Below are 19,161 nucleotides of genomic sequence, written 5' to 3'. Positions count from 1 at the left end.
GTGAGCATACCCAAGGAAAAAACCAAAAAGACAAATTAATTGGTGTTCTTACTGCTTATTAGTAGCTTAATAAGGTCTTGTTTGAGGTAACTGTTTGACCATAAGGAATCTTTGTAATTGTTGGAAGAATAGGTATCTTATTCTTTTCCTTACATTTCTATCATTGCATATAGTGTTTACAATCTCACTTAAATCTCAGAACTTATTAAGAAGATATTTAACCAAGGGTGCTTTTTATTTGGTAAGAAATATATATTTTTAAAAAGATATACCAATACATCAAATATTTTGTATGGATATCATAATAAAAATTTGAGCCACTTCCAAAAAAAAGTCATAAATTACTTTATCGTTTTGATAAAAAAAAAAAAAGTGTGAAAGTGAGTTGTGTATTGCAAAATGGTCTCTCTCCTTAATTTGGATGAAATAAACTTAGGAATGTCTACGTTAACTATTAACCCGGGTAACAATAGTCATCAAACCATTTGGTATACCAGATGATGGGAAGAATCATCCTTACTTAGGTGGGTGTGACATCTGTATGTGATGCAAATGTACCATTGAGAGAGTCAACGTAAAAGGAACTTTATTAGGCAATTTCCATTTTTAAAATATTTTCGAAAAAAGCTTTTTTAAAAACTAGTTTCTAGTTGTTTTCAAGAATAAAATTTTATTTAAAAATTTAGTTATAAAAAATAATTTTCTTAACTTATCTTTCATAAAAAATTATGTATTTATATTCAATGTAAAAGTTTTTAAAATATTCGCTATATTTTAAATTATTTTTAAAATATTATATAAAAAATAATTAAAATGGCTAAAATTTACTTTAAAAATAGCTTATTTTAAAAATAAATTATCAAAAAACTGATTTTATTTTAAAAAATTAAATTAAATTAAATTAAATTAAAAAGGTGAAAATGTAAAGCGATCTCCCATCACCAATATGTTGAAGTTGACCCCTCGTTGATTTGCCATACAAGGTTGAATGCAACTATCATAAGATGGAAAAGAGAACCATCCACCACACATGGGCATCGCCTCTCTGACCATCCGGTGTGACCAAGCATCCACCCAACGGTCCCAACCAACTACCCGACAAGTATCAACACTTGGTTGCTGCTATGCCTTACCCATTTTGAAAAACATATTTAACTCTTTCAAATTTATGATGGTTACATCAATTAAAAGTTATCCTTTAAAAAGACTATTTCAGTCCAAGTTTTGAATTTATATTTTTTTTAAAAATAACTTTAAAAGTCAATCGAAGTTATGTTTTTAAAAAATAACTTTCTATTAAAGTCCTTCTAATTATGGTATGCTTAAAAATATTTTTTTGAAAACACCTTTTTTTTTCTAAAATCCCGCATCCTGGTCTCCAACAATGAGAGAGGAAATTAGAAGTCAAAACTTGTAAAAGTAAACAAGAGTTCATAAAAAGTAATAATGTTGTGCTATGAAAATTTAATAATAATAATAATTTTTTTTTTTTTTAAGAGTGTAAAGATATTGTTTTCCCCCTTTTTGGTAAATCTTGAATTATGTAATCATATTCAATTCACTAAAATAATAATTAAATGGAATATGATATTCTTAAATACCATGGGATGTTTGATGTTCTCCACCGTCTAATAAGATCCTTATGTTCTATCTAACGTGAGGTTTGATCCGTCCAAAGATGCATGTTGCATGATCCATCCATCAATCTATATTTATCAAAAATTTTATTAAAATTATCTTAAATTTCTTTAATACATTAATGTTCAGTCATTTAAAAAAGAAAAATTAAAAGTACTTTATATCCTGTGTCATTACATTCAAATAAAAAGTTAAATAATTTTCAAATTTCATTTTCAAGGTGGACAAAAAATTAAATACTTATTTTAAATAAAATTTATGTAAATTATTTTATTTTGATGTTATTTTCCAGAGTGTCACTAAAATGGTTATGTTGATAATTTCTATTAAAAGTTATATTTTTAATTTATCTCATTGGATTTATTTTTATTCAAAACCATTTATTAAATGCTATAAATTGATTAGATATATATATATATATATAAGGGAATTTATAGTTATTTTTAAAAATAGGATTAATATGATAAATTTAAAAAATAGTTTAAAAATAAAAGAATAATATAAATTAAAAATTAAAATTAAAATTAAAATAAACGATAATTCCACTCAAAGACAAAATCGGCTATAAATCTTCGCCCATAACAATAAAATTGTTAGGCACTTTGTGGACCCCGCATTTTGGCTCATGCGTTTCCCACTCGATGGTGAGCTCGCTTTTTATTTTATTTGATGAAAATGTGATTTTTAGAAAAATGACTTGGAGTCGCCACTTATTTTTGTTTTATTTTTAAAGAGTAAACAAAATAAGAAAGAAAAACCCTAAGTGTGACTCCTTGTTTTGGAAAAGGTGGTCTGTGAAAAACCGAATTGGGTTCGGGGGTCAGGTTACTTATTGGGAAGGTACGGTAAAGACCGTAACACCCCTCTAAGTCCCTAAAGTCGGGTCTCTACTAATAAAATGAAGCTGACATGACAACCAATGAGAAAGTTAATGGATACTCAAATCAATTATGCACGTATGAGAATTAAAACAAACATAAGGAGTGACCATGATGCGAGAAAATATGTACCTGGGTGGCCGACCAATACGCGCTATCAAAAGGGGGGTTAGTACACAATTAAGGAATAATTTCGAGCATGTCATAGAGCAGAATAAAATCAATCATGCATGACAATTAAATCAAACAAACAATCAATCAATCATAAGGAAATCACATATGTTGGGCCCCCACCAAAGCCCGATTTATATTGCATGAATTAATCTCATAAATTCCATTATTCGGAATTACGGAAAATTCGTTCCTGCTTATTAAAGTCAAGAGGAGCAGAATTAAAACTATTCAGGAGAAAATTAGATTTTTGAAATTTAATTGAAAAATTGGAATATCGAGGATCACTAGAAAATTGGAGTTTTAGAGTTTATTTGGAGATTAGACTTTTAGAGATTGAATGTGAGAATGAGAATTTTTAGAAACTGAATTTGAAAGAGGTTGGAAGAAAACGATTTGAGGGTTCGGGATTTTAAAAAAAGATTAAGTTGCGAAAGTTGAGACTTTGGGAGTTGAATTTTGAAAGAGATCAGAATCGTAAGTTATTTGAGAAATAAAAATTATGAAAGTTGATTTATGAAAATTGGAAATCTCGAAAATCATTTGAAGACGGACTTTTTAGAAATGAACAAATAAAATGGTAATAAAAATAATGATGATAACAAATGAGTAACTGGGTAAATACGGTAATCGGAACATTAGGAACTGAAAATTAAGTTCGGAGATAGGACACTTGGAGTTTTAGATAGCTAAATTTAGAAATCGGAATTTTGAAGAATTAGACTTTAATGGTTAAGATTTTTAAGGGAAATAAATGGGTAAATATGGAATAATGTTGTTAATTAATCAAAACGATATTTGGACGGATGAATAGTGAATAGTGGGGTTCGTGAGATTAAAAATTAAATTGGAAAATCGGATTTTGACGAAAGTGATATTTGAACGGATGAAAGTGAATAGTGGGATTTTGAAAATTAAGTTTGAAAATCGGATCTTTGAATAATTGGACTCTAATTATTGGAATTTTTAGAAGAAAGAAATAAGTAAACGTGGAATTTATAACAATGATAACAAAGATGATATTTGAGTGAATAAAAGTGAATGGTGGTCTCAAGGTTAAATTTGGAAATTCGGTTTTGAAGAATTGAATTTTAATGATTGAAATAAATAAATAAATAAGTATGAAATAATGATACTAATTAGCAAAAATAATATTTAAACGAATAAAATAAAAAAAATAAAAAAATAGTGGAATTTTTCTAATTGAAAATTTGAATTAGGGCGTTGGATTTTTAAAGGATCGGGCTTTTGAATAAATAGGTAGGTATAGGATTATAATACTAATTAACGAGAATAATATTTAGGCGAATAAAGATGGGTAGTAGAATTTTTGGGATTGAAGTTTTAATTCAGGAATTGGATTTTTGAAGAATTGGATCTTATATAAATAAATGTGGAACAAGAATCCTAATTAACAAAAATAAAATTTAGACGAATAATGGAATTTCTAGGATTGAAAGTTGAATTAAGACAGGGGGTTTTCGAAAGATTGGACTTTGAATAGATATGAAATAATGATTCTAATGGATGAAGATAAAATTTAGACGAATTGTATAATTTTTAGGATTGAAAAATTAAATTAAGACATGAGGTTTTTGAAGAATTAGGTTTTAAATAAATAGATGAACATGGGATAATTGATCCTGATTGATGAAAATAAGATTTAAACGAATATTTGAAGAATTAAATTAAAGCATGAGATTTTCTCGATGGATTAGACTTTGAATAACTAATAAATACGGGATATAGATTCAATTTACGAGAATATGGTTTAAACAAGTATTTTGAAGAATTAAATTAAAACATGGGATTTTTGAAGGATTAGACTAGATAGCTGGATGAACATAGGATAATAATTCCAATTGATGAACATAAGATTTAAACGGATTATTGAAAGATTAAATTACTAAAATAAATATGGGACAATGATTCTAATTGATGAAAATAAGGTTTAAATGAATTATTGAAAAATTAGGTTAAGGCATGGGATTTTCGAAGGATTAGGCTTTAAATAAGTAAATGAATATAGGATACTAATTCAAATTAAAGAAAATGACATTTAGCCAAATAGTATAATTTTAGGATTGAAAATTAAATTATGACATTGGATCCTTTTAAAGGATTGGATTTTGGATAAATAAACTAATATAGGATGATAATATTAGTTAACGAAAATAATCATTTAGAACGGAATAAAAAGAATAGTAGAATTTTTAGGGGTTTGAAAATTAAGTTAGGACATCAGATTTCTGGAGGGTTAGATTTTAAATTAGTAAATAAATATGGGATACTAACTCTAATGCATGATAATGAGATTTGAACTAATTGTTGAAGAATTTAATTAAGACACATGATTTCTTTGAAAGCTTTAGACTTTAAATAGCTAGATAATATATGGTAATAATTCTTATTCGATGAAAATGAGATTTAATAGATTATTGAAAAATTAAATTAAGATATGAGGTTTTTGAAGGATTAGAATTTAACTTTAATGAGTGAGATTTTAAAAGATGATAAATAGATGCGTACGAAGTAATAATAATAATTAACAATCATAATGTTTAAACTAGTGAAATTGAATAGTATTAATTTCGAGATAAAAATGTAATTATCAATAATAATTCGTCTTTAAATTGTCTTTAAGTTTGAGTTAACTAAATTGGTAAAAATGAACTAAGATAAAAAATAACAATGAATGAATGACTTAATAAATTACTAATTTTTCTTCTTTAAAAAAAACTTATTTAGAAATGAAATAGCCAAATGGGCTATCCTGAAATGGGTAGGGCCCATGAGAGTGGTTAGTTTGAGGAGCACTGAGGCTCCCCATCAAAATGCTTGGGCTGGGCTCCAATTTAAGCCCAAACCCGTCACCATGGGCAAGCCTAAACCCATCACCAATACATACTCCATCACAGCCCACTTCTTCACAAGCCATCCATTTATATGCCTGGGCTGGACTTCTAAACTCAAGCCCAATATTCATCTTCTTCACAGCTTACCCCTCTAAACGCAACATCATCCTCAGAGAGAGCCTTCACCACCGGCAGCAAGATGGAGAGAGGAGCCGTGGCGGCGGTTCAACGGCAACCAAAAGGTGCAGCCGTCAAGGTGGCTGGTGCGAGTGCTCGCCTGGCCGGGGCGGGTGGTGGTGGTTGGTGAGGTGAGCAAGCGCCTCGCCGACGCGGTACACGCAGCGAGAAGGAGCGGGGAAGGGCAGCACGCATGCATGGAAGGTTGTGAAGCTCTCCAGGCCTCTAACAAACGCGCCTCTGATGAAGACGGCGGGAGTGATGGCAGATATGAGGAGGAAGAGGGTGGAGGCAGCTTGCATGTTTGGACCCCATGCGTGCAGAAAGGCGGCTTTGGGAGTCCTTGTGAAGATGGGTATGACAGTTAGAGGGAGAAAAGGTGATGGGGAAGATGGGTGAGATGAGTGGCGAGGTTTTGGGAAGGTGACCTGAGTTCATGGAGAATGGGAACCAGATGGAGGGCATAACATCAAGGATATTAAGTTGTATGGTTTAATAGGAAGTGGGTATGGAAAAGGTAGTCATGTTTGCATGGCTCCCATGAACAAGGGTGGATGAACTCGAGGTGCTGATGTGAACCAAAGCAGAAGGCACGTGCCCATGCGCGGAGAAAGGAAGTTTCTACTCCTTGGAGCTCATACAACTAATGGGATCCAAGAGCAAAAATGGCCATAACAAACGAGAAAGTCATGCAAACCAGACAACATGCATACATTGGCAAGATATATGGAGGAAATATAAGCAGCCAAATCAATCAACAAGCCTCTAATATTCATACCTGTGGAAGTATCTCTCCAGCAAAAGCCCTCAAGACTCTAAGTTTTCTTCATGAAAATCCCTCCGCCCTCTTGCTTCTGGCTCCCCCATTTTTTTCTTTCTTTTTCCCTTTTTCTGGCAGCCGGTGCTATCTTCTTGGGCAAGCCATTACCTCCCTTTTGCTGTTCATCACCTCAGCAGCATGGCCTCCTAACCACCCTCCTTCAGCTGCACGCCTCATGCAGACGGCATCCTGCTCTCAGCTGGGGGTCCCCTACCCTATCTCAAAATGTAATCCAAAGCCAAGAAAAAATCCACTCCCCCCAGGTCCTCTCCACCAAAGGGGGTCTACACACTTTTTTTTTTCCCCAATAAATAGGTGATTTTTTCAAGATTTCCTTCCTATTTTTCATTTCTGAAAAGATTTCCTCCATTCCCTTCGATTTCTACAAAAGTACAGATTTTTTAAAAATATTTATTAAAATGTTGTTGTTCCCAAAATACTTCTAAAACTAAGACAATTTGAATGGGATTCCATGTGGATAGCATATGTTGAAAATATAAAATAATAACTCTTCTTTTCAATTCGTTTGTTCAAAAGACGTGTTCAAATTTTACAAAATTTGAACTCGTCTTTTTAATAAATGAGTTCAATGTAAAATTCAGAACTTGTTTATTGAAAAGACCATAAAATTGGAATTCGTCTTTTCAATCAATGAGTTCACATGAGTTTTTATTTGCATACCTCTACTAAATAACTGAGATCTTTGATTCAAATCAGCAAGTGTCACAGTCAAATGGATAATTTTTTATTTTTTATAAATATACACACTCAACCATTACACATTAATATTATCTATCATGAATTTTCAGCCAATAACAAAACTTGTCCTGAAATTTTTCCACAAGTTATTACCAATAAACTATATAGGATCCATGAAAATGTTATTACCAGTAAAATATCACATTCTAGTAACATGCTTAGTGTAACAATCTTAGATGGAATATTAAACTCCAATTTTCCCCTACCACAACTAACCATCATTTTGGCTTCATCTTGAAGCAAACCGTAATACACCCTCTGGCCCCTTTATGGTATAATTGCCTTGCTCAGGAAGCTTAGTTGCATCACATTTAAGACGAAATAGGTAACAAACAGCGGCCCCAATTTAATCTGCATTCTTGGCATTTACCAACGATTTTTCTATCCTTACCCACAAAACTTATTAAAACCAAATGAGAAATGTTCAGTTGCTAAAATTCACTTCAATACCCATCATTCAGTACTAATCCCATCCTCATTCAAATCACTGTAATTTGTATGTTAAATAGAGATCATGTTTAATTTCAATACATTAAAGAACCAATGAGATTTTGGTTGATGTAGAATTCCACTCTGCTTCATCTGAATAACCAGAACAATTTGGGACCATTAACTTTGCTTGCTTTGCAAACTCGACTGTCTGAATATTAATTTAGTTACATTTTGTCATCATCTTGCAAGGGGATGCCTCATCACACCCCACTCTGCATCCAACTTAAAGCGGGCTTTAGAGAACTATGTGCTTGAAAAGAATGGTTTAAGATTATAGATTTCATAATCCTATGCCTGCTAGAAATGAAACCAGTTCCAAAAGTTAAAGATGGTCGTACTACCATTCAGTTGAATTATATGATGATGATAATGAAGAAGAGTTCTAATTTCATTACCTTGCTTTGCAACTCCTCCACTTTCACATCAATATGGGTAATTCCTGAACTTGACCTATATAAGATTTCTTCAAGGTGCAGCAGCAAGCAAGCCCTGTTGGGAGATACAGGAGTTGTTCATTGTAATCCTTTTTGAATGTCATGTACCTTTTGAAGCTTTGCAACAAATCCAAATACTTTTAAACCAATTATCTGGGAAATGAACTATTGGTAGACTTGAAAATTTTATGTAACAAGCTGTAATTGATTCTTGGAAAGGCAGAATTTCTCATGTTTAAACAAGTCAAATCATCTACATGAATTCCCCAAGTATGGCCATTGTTAACTTCTCCTACTTACCATCTATTGAAATCCCAAATTCATGACAAATCAATAAACCAGAAAATTCCACCATCCAAACCTCATTTTCAGAAGTTTCAAATGTTGTTGACAGAACCTGAACCTGACCAACCAAATCGACGATGGCTGTTTGGAACCAGCACTGGTTTAGAATGGAGTAGGGTAGACTTGAGGAACAGCTCACCTATCTTATATAAACAAGCTAAAAACAAGTCATATTTTGAAACCCAACAGCTTTACGACACATGCTCCTACATTACGTTTTCCTAATTCATCACAACAATGAGAAATGAAAGCAATAGAAAATGATGCAACTTATGTTTGTAGGCAAATCTTTGATGTGCCCAAAAAATCAGTCCTAATTAGCCAGACTAAAAACCTAACTAGCATTGGTGACATGCACGAGCCACACATAAGCCAAAACATCAATGAGCGATGAGTAATAAAAAATGGACAACAAACTTCCAAGGGATGAAACTCATAATTCAGTACATTGTGCCTAAGGCATTTTCCAGAAGAATTGTCCAGAAGCGAAAAAAACCTCCCAACACATAATAATTAAAGAATCGGTATTCAAATCAATAGATGCTAAACATGGTTAGAGTAAAAGAAAGAATAAGAGGTAGGAATTGAAGAAGTAGCTATACAAAGTTGAGCAGAAGTTAATTGACCTGGGAATAAAATTAAATTTTATGTTCTCAATTTCAACCTAATACTCCTCGATTTGATTTAAATTAGTTGAAATTTTTCCTTACATCACATAAAGAATAAAATTAAAATCCTTGAACATTTATGTATGATCTTCACCTTAACACCAAATGTCAAAAGCAAAATGTATTCATCGACATCCACACAAGAATAATCTGTGCTTATAAAATTCAAATTAAAAAAATTACAACAATATTTTGAGATAAGTGCATGCAAAATTTACTGGGTTGAAGAAAGATGGTTCAAGATACTGAACCTGGTTGTTTGCAGCATCTATAGCCTGATTGACTAAGGGAAGACCCTCATTAGTAACACACTGCACCATGGAAATTCTCAAAAGTTTCAGCAAGTGAAAATGATCATATAGCAGATGCACTTTTTGAAGAATAAACCAACTCACCTATATAAATATACTAAAAACAGGTTCCAAGCCTTGAGGTATTTTATGGTAGAGTCTATATATTCTGGAGAGATCATCCACCTAATACAAAAATAAATGGAAAATTTATATATGATTTGTTTGAAAATTGTCAGAGCACAAATTTTTTAAGAAATCAACTGGCGGGATTCTGCAAAATACCTTGTCATCTCTGTGCGAGGCATGGCAGCCAGATTGCTCCTTTTCAAGCAACTGGTTTGCATATACCACTAACAACTCAATTTGCACTTTCTACACAAAAAAAAAAAGAAAAAAAAAAAAAGAAAAGAAACAAATAGCATTAATGAAATTGAAAACAAACAGAAGCTTACTGAAACCTAAAATATCAAGAATTTAGAACATCCATTAATCAGATTTACAAATTACTCCATGAACATCCAGTTATTTATTTTTTAATGAGCACGGTTTTATTGCATGCTTTACCTTGATTTGAAATCAAACAATGGAAAATGAAATAAAGTTGGAAAACAACATTTTGGAAACAAAAAACTAACCTTCACCGAGTCTTTACCAAACAATGGATGAGATAGTTTGTGTCATCCCACCCTCATTTGCACATATTCAGGACCCTCCACCTGCATAACAAGAAACCCCAAATTTGAAAATTTTCTAAAATAAACACAGACTTAATTAGAAAAAGACGAGGAAAAATTCAAAAAGATAATTTTCAAGCTTACCTTGCCGACGGTCGAAAATGGTGAAAACTCTTGTGGTTTATGAAGGCCAAAAGCAAAAGTCTTGTGATGCTCCAACTAACTCTTGCACGAAATGCAGTGAAATGAAGTTAGAATCTGAAAACGTAGAAAGAGGATTAGGGTTTTCAGAAAAGGGGAGAAAGGAAACACTTAACAGATGAAGTTATTAGAAAAAGAAGGTGACAGAAAGCAAAAATGGAGAGAAAATCCATGGTCTACAGTAACAAGATCCATAGAATGAAGAGTAAGATGAGCAGATAATCTGACTGACTGAGGAAACAGAGACGATAACTTGACAACTCCTGCTCAGCAGCCCACAATCATAGAAATTAGGTGAATCGAGTGACGAAAAATTAGGGTGAAGAAAAGGGAATAGGGTTTTCAGAAAATGAAAAAAATGAAGAGAGCGGTGAGATGAAGAGGGGGTTTTCATAAATGGGGAATAGGGATTTTCTAAATCCTAATGGTGCTTATGTGGCACCCATCTGGCAAAATGTGCCGTATTTCTATCAATATTTTCAATGTGCATTTTTAAAAAAATATTATATTTTAATAAAAAAAATCCTCATTTCCTCTCTAATTTTTTGTTTCCTTCCTCTTCCTCCGATTTCCTCCATATTTTTCGCTTCTTTTTGTTAATATTAATGCAAGTAAAAAGAAATTAAAAAGAATGATTTAATTCACTAATATAAAAAAAAACTTCAAAAATTTTAAATTAGTATTATCTTTATCTATTTAAAAATAATTAAAAATACATATAATTTTTAATCAATCATCTAATTATTCCTTAAAATATCTTTTTCATTTATTGTATCATCAACATCAATCGACAATTAAACTCTTTCACATAAATATTTTCTTCTATTTTATTATTATTATTATTTGATTTTTTTTTCACTACTCCTAATGGCTATTCAAACTACCTCACTTTTATTATGAGGTATTTCTTCATGAAAAAAAATACTTAAATAATAATAAACTAACAATAATAATTGTCAACTAATGTTGATGACTTGGTAAAAGAGGTATTTTAAATAATAATTAGATGACTTATTAAAATGTATATATATTTTAAATTATTTTTAAATATAAATAAAATATATGCAATTTTTTTGGGATTAAAAGAACTCATTAAGTAAATGAAGTTGATTTATTTGATTAAAATAAAAATAATAAAATTTATAATTTTCTTAATTAAACTAATATCATATTTTTTTTTTTTTTCACCGGTCTTCACGTGTACTTTCTCACACTCTTAACCAAATAATAAATATTAAAATTTGTAGAAAACAAAATACTAATAATTTATATTAGTATTTATGCCAATTAGGATCTCTTTTTTTTTTTTTTTTTTTTTAACTTCTATTTCATCGTCACTTTGTGAAATTATTTCTCAATCAAGGTTTAAAATATCCCATATATTATATCCTTGATATATTCAATATTCATGGATCCTAAAATTTAGGAAGATATATTTATCAACTGACTTTTTTTTGCCTTTCAATCAATATTTTACTGATATTTTTTAATATTATATCATATTTCACCGATTTTTTATTATTAAATAAATTAATTCTAATTATTTTATTTTTAAATTTGATTTAATTTATTACCAAAAATATAAAATTTTAATTTTTGTAATAGATCTTTTTATATAATCTATATATTTATTAAATATAAAAATTATAAATTTTAAAAGAATTATATATATATATATATATATATATATATATATATATATATATATATATATATATATATATTATTATTTATCTCAATTGCTATTCGTAACACCATTTTTACTAATACAACATTTTACATTTCTAAACTATCTTCCATTATTCCTTTCCTCTCTCTCCTCTCCAACCTCACGTCCCAATTATACCTCTTTTTTTATTTTTTTTTTCCCAACCCCCACCCCACATTTTAGCCTTATTTTTCTTTTATTTTTATCTTCATTTTCATCTCTACCCGTCCCTCATAAAACTTTGTTTTTTTTTTCTTTTCATTTCTTTTATTTTTTCACACTCAATTGTTTTTCATATTTTTTTTATATTTTAAAACAAAATAATTTCTTTAAATAGTAAATTATAAATGATTTTTTCACCTAAAGTATATTATGTAAAATGATTTTATTATATTCAATATTTTAATGTGAAATTCATAACTCAATTTTTATAAATAAAAATTATTATTAAAATTTTAAAATAAACAATATTTAATTAGAATGGTTTTTAAAAAATTATATTTTTTATTGTGTTCAATGTAATTATTATAAGCAAAAATTTATGTCATGAAGAATTTTCTAACTATTATAAAGGAAAAGTAATTTAGTAACTATTATAAACAAAAAAATTTTTTTTGATTTTTATAATTATTATAAGCAAACAATTTAGTCCAACCACGGCCTTTGGTGGTCGCCGACTTTGATCTCTGCTCCAAACCCTAACCGTCGCCGCCTCCCAGGAGGCCAAAGGTCCCGGTTTATATATATATATATATATATATATATATATATATTTATTTATTTATTTATTTATTTATAAAAAAAAATGAAAGTTATAAATCTTACTTAAAAATTGTCATTAAAGGATTGAATTTTATCATTCATTATATTTCGTATGTGATTCAGAATCTTAATCAACTAGAATTTAGGTTTAATATATATCAATTTTTTTAAATAACTTTAAAATGTTTATTTTTACTTAATATCCACCAATTTATCTCAATTATGATATATCTGATATATCTATAGAATCGAAGTACATATCTGATTATCAATATTTTTATCATTGAATGCAATTGACAAATTTATCAAAATAAAAGATTTAATTGGGTAAAAAGATGAAATTATCTCATATTTATAAATTTAACTTCTCTCGTATTGTTTTGAAGAGTAACCTATTTTTGATATAAATGCCCTTAATTATTTCAATTTAAAAAAAAAAATATTTTTATCTATATATAAAAAAATTAAGGATATTTTTGTCAAAATGAAGCCAACAAACAGTGAAGAATGAGATTTCTAAAACTGAGTTTTCAATAACCTTTTTAATTAAATAACCCAAAATAAAATCATAAACTCTATGATTTTTATTAATTAAATTAATGCATTATTTTCCTTTTTCCATTTTTATAAAAGTATTTATTTTGTAGATTCTTACAAATATATATATATATAAATGATTTTATCCATTATCCACCAAACAATACCTTGTTTTGCCTTTCCTTAGTTTCTATTTTTGAAATTATTCCATTTATGTTTTAAGAAAATTAACAAAATTTAAAAACAAAATACTAAATTCCCTATATAATTAATTAATTAAATTAACTTCTTATTTTTCTTTTATCTTTTCCATCTTGATCAAATATTTTTTAGCACAAATTTTAAGAAAAAAAAATTATAACCAATAAAAGGATAAAACAATAAATCAAGGATATTCCAAGTTTCCTTTTTGCCTCCCTTTGGCCAGAAATTATTAAATTCAATTCATTGCTTGTCTATTTATCTATTTAAAAAATATTTTAATTTTTTTTCTTTTATATGTTTTATCTTTAAAAATAGCAAGCCTTCTACATGTATTTTTAATTTTATGAAAAAAAATTTATATCCACCGTGTTAATATATTATTTCTATTAAAAATTAATTATTTTTATTTTTATTTTCAAAAAAAAAAAATCAAATCTTTTATAAAATAGGAAAGTTAAGCACAAGATAGTGGTACATGATAGGTGAGATTCGAGAAAAGGTCATTTATCCAAACAGAAAATAGGAAAATTAAGCGCAAGATAGTGGTAGGTGAGAATACAGACTAAAATGAGCCGATTCATACCCTTACTCTTCACTTCTATAAATTGCTCAGTCTTCACTCACTATCCTGTCTACCACTCTCTACTTTCTCTCTCTAAAAAGGGGTGTTCTGAGGTGAGCTTCGTCTTCTCTCTTCTTCCGTTTCTAGGGTTTGCCTTCTTGATTTTTCTCCATCATTAGGGTCTTGCTTCTTCGATCCGATTCATGTAAATTTTTTTTGCTAGGTTTCAATTTTTTGTAGCTGTACTGTGAGTTTTGGGTTTGATTTTGTGTTGATCTGGTGTTTTGTCGAGGATCTGTTTATTTATTTTTATTTTTTATTTTTTATACACGATGCATTTAGATTTTTGTGTTGTGTTCATTTCTTATATGTATATATTGTGATTTTTAGTGTAGTTGACCATAGATATTCGGATTCTGTAGCTAGATTGTGTTTCATTTTTGTTGTGTGAATTTGTGAATAAATGAGTTTTTAGCAGATCTCTTCAGTTCTGTTTGGAAAACTTTGAATTTTTTTTATTTTTTTTCCCTCATAAGGGAGGTTTTTTTTTTTTTCAAAATTATTTCTGCGTTTTGGTGAATTTGATGGATAATCTTATTTGTTCCTATGCCTTTTAGTGGTGGAAGTTATACATATATGTCATTACTTCCTTCTAATATTGTATTGCTTTGTGTATTACATGTTATAGCGTGGCTAAAGGGTGTTTTTATTTTTTATAATTTAGTTTAATTTTTTATAATTTCGCTTCTTTTGTTGAAATTTTGTGTGAGCTTCTCTTTCTTGGTAAAATGCATTGAACCCTTTTTCTACAAAAAGGGGAAAAAAAGAAGAAAGGAGAAGACCGAAGACAAAGAAAAGAAAGAAAACGAAGAAAAAGAATATTGTTGTCTGTGCAAGGTATAGAACACCTCTGTTGTCTTGTATATCATGGTTCTAAAAAAGCTGAGGTATCATTGTGAATGTGGATTGCATATCATATTTTATGAACATGACCGTGTCTTCATTTGTGGAGATTTTTGGGCCTCTGAGAAGAGTAAAAAAAAAATTAAAGTACTTGTCGCTTGCTTATTTTAATTTGGGATTTTCTGGGAGGTTCTGTACAAGCAGTGGTTTTTTTTCTGAATGCATTGTGATAAAATGGAGTTAAAATTATGTATTAATGCACTAATTTGTATCCCATCTCTAATGGGTAGAGTAGGAGGATTATATTTTAATTTGTGTATGGACTATACCTTTCCCTTGGTGGTAGCAAATCATTATTTATTCTAAAAATATTGGTAAGTGTTTTGCTTTCCATTTATTTTCTTTTGCTTTTATCATTGGATTGATTATTGATTTCAATCCAAGCATTTTATATGTAAATGAAACCTCTTTATCAGTTGCTATAATTTTAAAAATATTGTGGTTTCTCATACAATAGGGCGCTTTAAGTTTGTATTTCTTACTATTTTGTCTCTTAGATCACATAGAAAATGGTGAAGGCTGTTGCCGTTCTTAACAGTAATGAGGGTGTTTGTGGAACTATCTACTTTGCTGAAGAAGGAGATGGTAATCAAGAAATCTACCAAGTTTCTCTGGATAAGTAATGAAATTTAGATTGCTATATTTGCCTATAAATTCATTATTTTTTTCTCAATTCTTTAGGTTCGACTACAGTGACTGGGAGTCTTTCTGGCCTTAAGCCTGGACTTCATGGCTTCCATGTGCATGCCCTTGGGGACACAACAAATGGTTGCATGTCAACTGGTATTGTCTAATTATTGGTTACTTTATTTTTTACATCCTTTGCCATTGGGTTAGACTTACACTCTTTAGATTTCCTGCATGTTTCTTTTTAGCTTAAGTATTTAGATTACTTATTTATTTATTATTTACAGGACCTCATTTCAATCCTGCTGCAAAAGAGCATGGCGCTCCTGAAGACGAGAATCGTCATGCTGGTGATTTAGGAAATGTCATTGTTGGTGAGGATGGTATGTACTATGTACTTCATTGTAATTAACTATTACTAGAATACCATTAGAAGCATTATTATTGTTTGCCCGGCATTGCTACTTTTTAGGCAATCATTTTTCTTAGATCCTTGTGTAGATATCAAGCTATGTGATATGAATGGAATATCTGGACTGTATATCTAGTTCAGTTATGTTATTTGAACTTTCTTAGTCATTAAGGTGTTTTCATTTGATTGTGTGCTTTTCAGGTACTGTTAATTTCAAAATTGTTGACAAGCAGGTAGGTTTTTTTTTTTACCACTTTGTCTTCTTTTTCTTTTTATTCTTTTTGCTAGGTTGAAATTTGGTTCTTGTTATCTAAAAAATGTATTTGTCTCTGTTTAAAGATTCCTCTCACTGGATCAAACTCCATTGTTGGAAGGGCTGTTGTTGTCCATGCTGATCCTGATGATCTTGGAAAGGGTAAGCTGTAAAACTTCTATCTATGAAGCTTTTTTTTCAGGTGTTTCCATTTTGTGCTACTGTTATTCTATGCCCTGTGGATTACTAATGGATAAGAATGAACAGTCCAGTCCTAGCTTATGACAAATTTAATTTATATTTTGCTGGAACATTATTAAGTTCCATCTTACAAAGTTTGGACAAACGTATGTATACTTATTCCATCATTTTGTGCACAGTAATTATTTTTATTCTTATCATGGGTGCTGTGCAGGATGGCTATTTTTATTAATCTGATACAAGCTGTGCAAGATGAATTTTAGAGAAAAGAAATGCTTTGAAAATAGAATCAGTTGTGTTTTACAATTATGCCTTTGTTGAGTCAATAAGGAGGCATTTGAAGTTACCTCATTTTTACAAGGAAGTACTAATATGCTACACTAAATCGGGGGATTCTAAGTTAAATATTAGAAACCCACAGGGAGATTTTTGAAATATCGCTGAGATCCAAGTCATCCGACACCCAGCCTGCCTTAAAAATCAAGCTGAAAAATTCAGTTTATCCATTGCATGGTTGACATCTGTGTGAGAACTTAAATATCCATCTCATCCTCGCTTAACATTGTTAACAAAGTTCATGTTTGGATTAGGGGTAAAATGGGCCTTACTTTTATTAGAACTGAAAGCTTCTTCACAAAATAGAAGTAGGTTTTGTTGACATCACAAATTTTATGTGATGTGAGTGATTGCAAAAGAGGGGTTCTAAGAGTTATGGTTTAAAGTTATTCTGACTCGCTTTTGGGCTTCTGCTATGATCTCCAGAAGCCACATATGCTAGCTGCTGGAGCATTATTAAGTTTTTCAGGCCCTGGTATCGAGGTTGATTGGTTCCTTGATATATGCTTGCCATTCACCAGTACCATTTGGTTAGAAGAGAATACTTGGCTGGTTTAGTCTGTTTTTATTGTTTGGAAAAAAAAACTCCGAATATGGCCCAAGTGGGAATGGCTTGACTTTGTTAGAATATGGACGTATGTGTTCCTATTTTTCTTATTTTTATTCTTATTTTACCTTTGAGCATATCTTTGCTTTCTGAGCATGCAATAACAGTTTCTTTTCTATATTTTTTTAGGGGGACATGAGCTCAGCAAAAGCACGGGAAATGCTGGTGGCAGAGTAGCCTGTGGTAAGCATATTTCTTTCTTTTCTTTTCCTTTCCTTTGTAGTGAGAGGGGGGGCTTTGGTTGGTACATGAAAATCAAATCATGCATTTGGTTTTTTTTTTTTTCATGTAATTTGAAATGAAATAAGATAAATCACTTTGTTTCTTATGCAATTTTTGTTTGCATTTAAAAATTTTGAGATACTATAATCATATCAAGTATGAGTGAGTGCTTTCCAATATTTAGTTTTTTTTATTCTCTTTTTTTCCTCCCCACCATAGCAGATTGAGAATTTCTTTTCCAAATTATTATGGGGATAAAACGGAATGATTGCACTATTATTTGTTCTTTAAATGCACTTGTAAGATAAATTTTGTCTATAATGTTATTTGGGATCATCAAAAGATGCATATGGGTTCTCTATTAGACTTCTACATTTCTTAGGTTTTTATCTTATTCATTTGTCCCTAACGTTGTGTGCTCGTTTACCTCTTTGTAGCCTGTGGAGTTATCGGATTGCAAGGCTAAAAAACTAGCTCTACCGACACTCATGGTAAGCACATGTAGTTGAAGACATTTGTTTTGTCATGCATGAGAGATCCCTAGACAAGACTCAAAAACTTGAAAGAATAAAGGGAAGAAGGTTGTCCTTTATGGTGTGATGTATGATGTTATGATCTTAAATCTTTTGTGTTATTTCCCAGTTATATCTAAAACTTCCTCTGGTTTTGCATCTCACAAGTGTTTTTGGTAGTTCTCTTAGTTTGGATCCGGTAAGGAATGGATAAAATAAATTAAGATAGACAAAGATTCAATATGCATTGACATTAAGAATGAAAGTTTGGATGGTGTGTATCAAATAGGGAATAAAACTATGAATATGAAGGTCTAATGTGTTCGGAGTGGGATAGCGAACCATAGCTATGTGGTAGGACCTTGGTTACTAGCCCTTCTAATCAACCTCAACAGATTTAGACTTAAGTGGTATCATCTAAATGTGTCTAGGGATATTTCTTTATCCGAATGCGACTCTTTCTATATCTAATTGATTTCTTAAGAAGATCAAACAAGTGTGAAATATAGCTAGTGGTAAAAACCTTGATCTTAATAAAAGCTCATTAATAGTCAAAACATTAAAATTTAAAAATAAGATTATTTTAGTCTCCAACTTAAATGTAACATTTGTTTGTACACATCTTTTTAATATCTTCAGTTTTTTTCTCACAATCTATTATCTTAATTTCAGTTCTTTGGTTAACTTCTCTCTTTTATTATTTTTTAATTTAATTTTTTAATATTAATGTTTTTATTGGTTTTCTTTCAATGTTAATCAATTTAAAAAGTTTTATATGGTATCCCTCTAACATAATGGTAGTACCAAATCATTCCTAAATTTGAGAACATGATTTACAATGCTAAAGCCT

The 19,161-nt window shown here is 30.2% G+C and overlaps 1 protein-coding gene and 1 long non-coding RNA gene across 13 annotated transcripts; one reads left to right on the top strand and one right to left on the bottom strand.

Annotated features, from left to right (window-relative positions):
- Positions 1 to 5,564: 5,564 nt before the first annotated feature.
- On the bottom strand, positions 5,565 to 10,811 carry LOC117931192. 10 transcript variants are annotated; one of them, XR_004653997.1, is made up of 7 exons: positions 10,349 to 10,811; positions 10,166 to 10,246; positions 9,813 to 9,902; positions 9,633 to 9,713; positions 8,186 to 9,548; positions 6,498 to 6,921; positions 5,565 to 6,362 (listed from the first exon to the last, which is right to left on the bottom strand). It is a non-coding gene; the product is annotated as an uncharacterized LOC117931192 (long non-coding RNA). The 10 variants fall into 10 exon arrangements; XR_004653998.1 differs by lacking the exons at positions 5,565 to 6,362; positions 6,498 to 6,921 and adding an exon at positions 7,727 to 8,084 and having other exon boundaries at positions 10,349 to 10,462; positions 10,638 to 10,807; XR_004653999.1 differs by lacking the exons at positions 5,565 to 6,362; positions 6,498 to 6,921 and adding an exon at positions 7,727 to 8,084 and having other exon boundaries at positions 10,349 to 10,462; positions 10,659 to 10,807.
- A 3,357-nt stretch (positions 10,812 to 14,168) lies between these two features.
- Positions 14,169 to 18,470, top strand: LOC117930961 (superoxide dismutase [Cu-Zn]-like). Of its 3 annotated transcripts, none has more exons than XM_034851779.1 (8): positions 14,169 to 14,291; positions 15,648 to 15,726; positions 15,823 to 15,924; positions 16,056 to 16,151; positions 16,382 to 16,413; positions 16,520 to 16,595; positions 17,707 to 17,760; positions 18,243 to 18,470. In XM_034851779.1, exons 1-8 carry the CDS (start codon positions 14,184 to 14,186, stop codon positions 18,263 to 18,265), a joined length of 570 nt encoding a protein of 189 aa, XP_034707670.1. In that variant the 5' UTR covers positions 14,169 to 14,183; the 3' UTR covers positions 18,266 to 18,470. The 3 variants fall into 3 exon arrangements, with proteins under 3 accessions (XP_034707670.1, XP_034707671.1, XP_034707672.1); XM_034851780.1 differs by having other exon boundaries at positions 14,206 to 14,291; positions 15,639 to 15,726; XM_034851781.1 differs by lacking the exon at positions 14,169 to 14,291 and adding an exon at positions 15,024 to 15,075 and having other exon boundaries at positions 15,639 to 15,726.
- The last annotated feature ends 691 nt before the right edge of the window (positions 18,471 to 19,161 follow it).

Source organism: Vitis riparia, chromosome 14 (assembly GCF_004353265.1).
Source record: "Vitis riparia cultivar Riparia Gloire de Montpellier isolate 1030 chromosome 14, EGFV_Vit.rip_1.0, whole genome shotgun sequence".
Classification (NCBI taxonomy): Eukaryota; Viridiplantae; Streptophyta; class Magnoliopsida; order Vitales; family Vitaceae; genus Vitis; species Vitis riparia.
The sequence above is the reverse complement of the archived record's forward strand: the minus strand, read 5'-3'. Positions and strand labels throughout refer to the sequence as shown.

What these genes read in the sequence shown, in the direction of transcription:
- LOC117930961 (XM_034851779.1), top strand. Translation starts at nt 14,184, where the DNA reads ATGAGCCGATTCATACCCTTACTCTTCACTTCTATAAATTGCTCAGTC. An exon ending in CTAAAAAGGGGTGTTCTGAG is followed by an intron (nt 14,292 to 15,647) that starts GTGAGCTTCGTC and finishes TAGATCACATAG; the next exon opens with AAAATGGTGAAGGCTGTTGC. An exon ending in TCAAAATTGTTGACAAGCAG is followed by an intron (nt 16,414 to 16,519) that starts GTAGGTTTTTTT and finishes CTCTGTTTAAAG; the next exon opens with ATTCCTCTCACTGGATCAAA.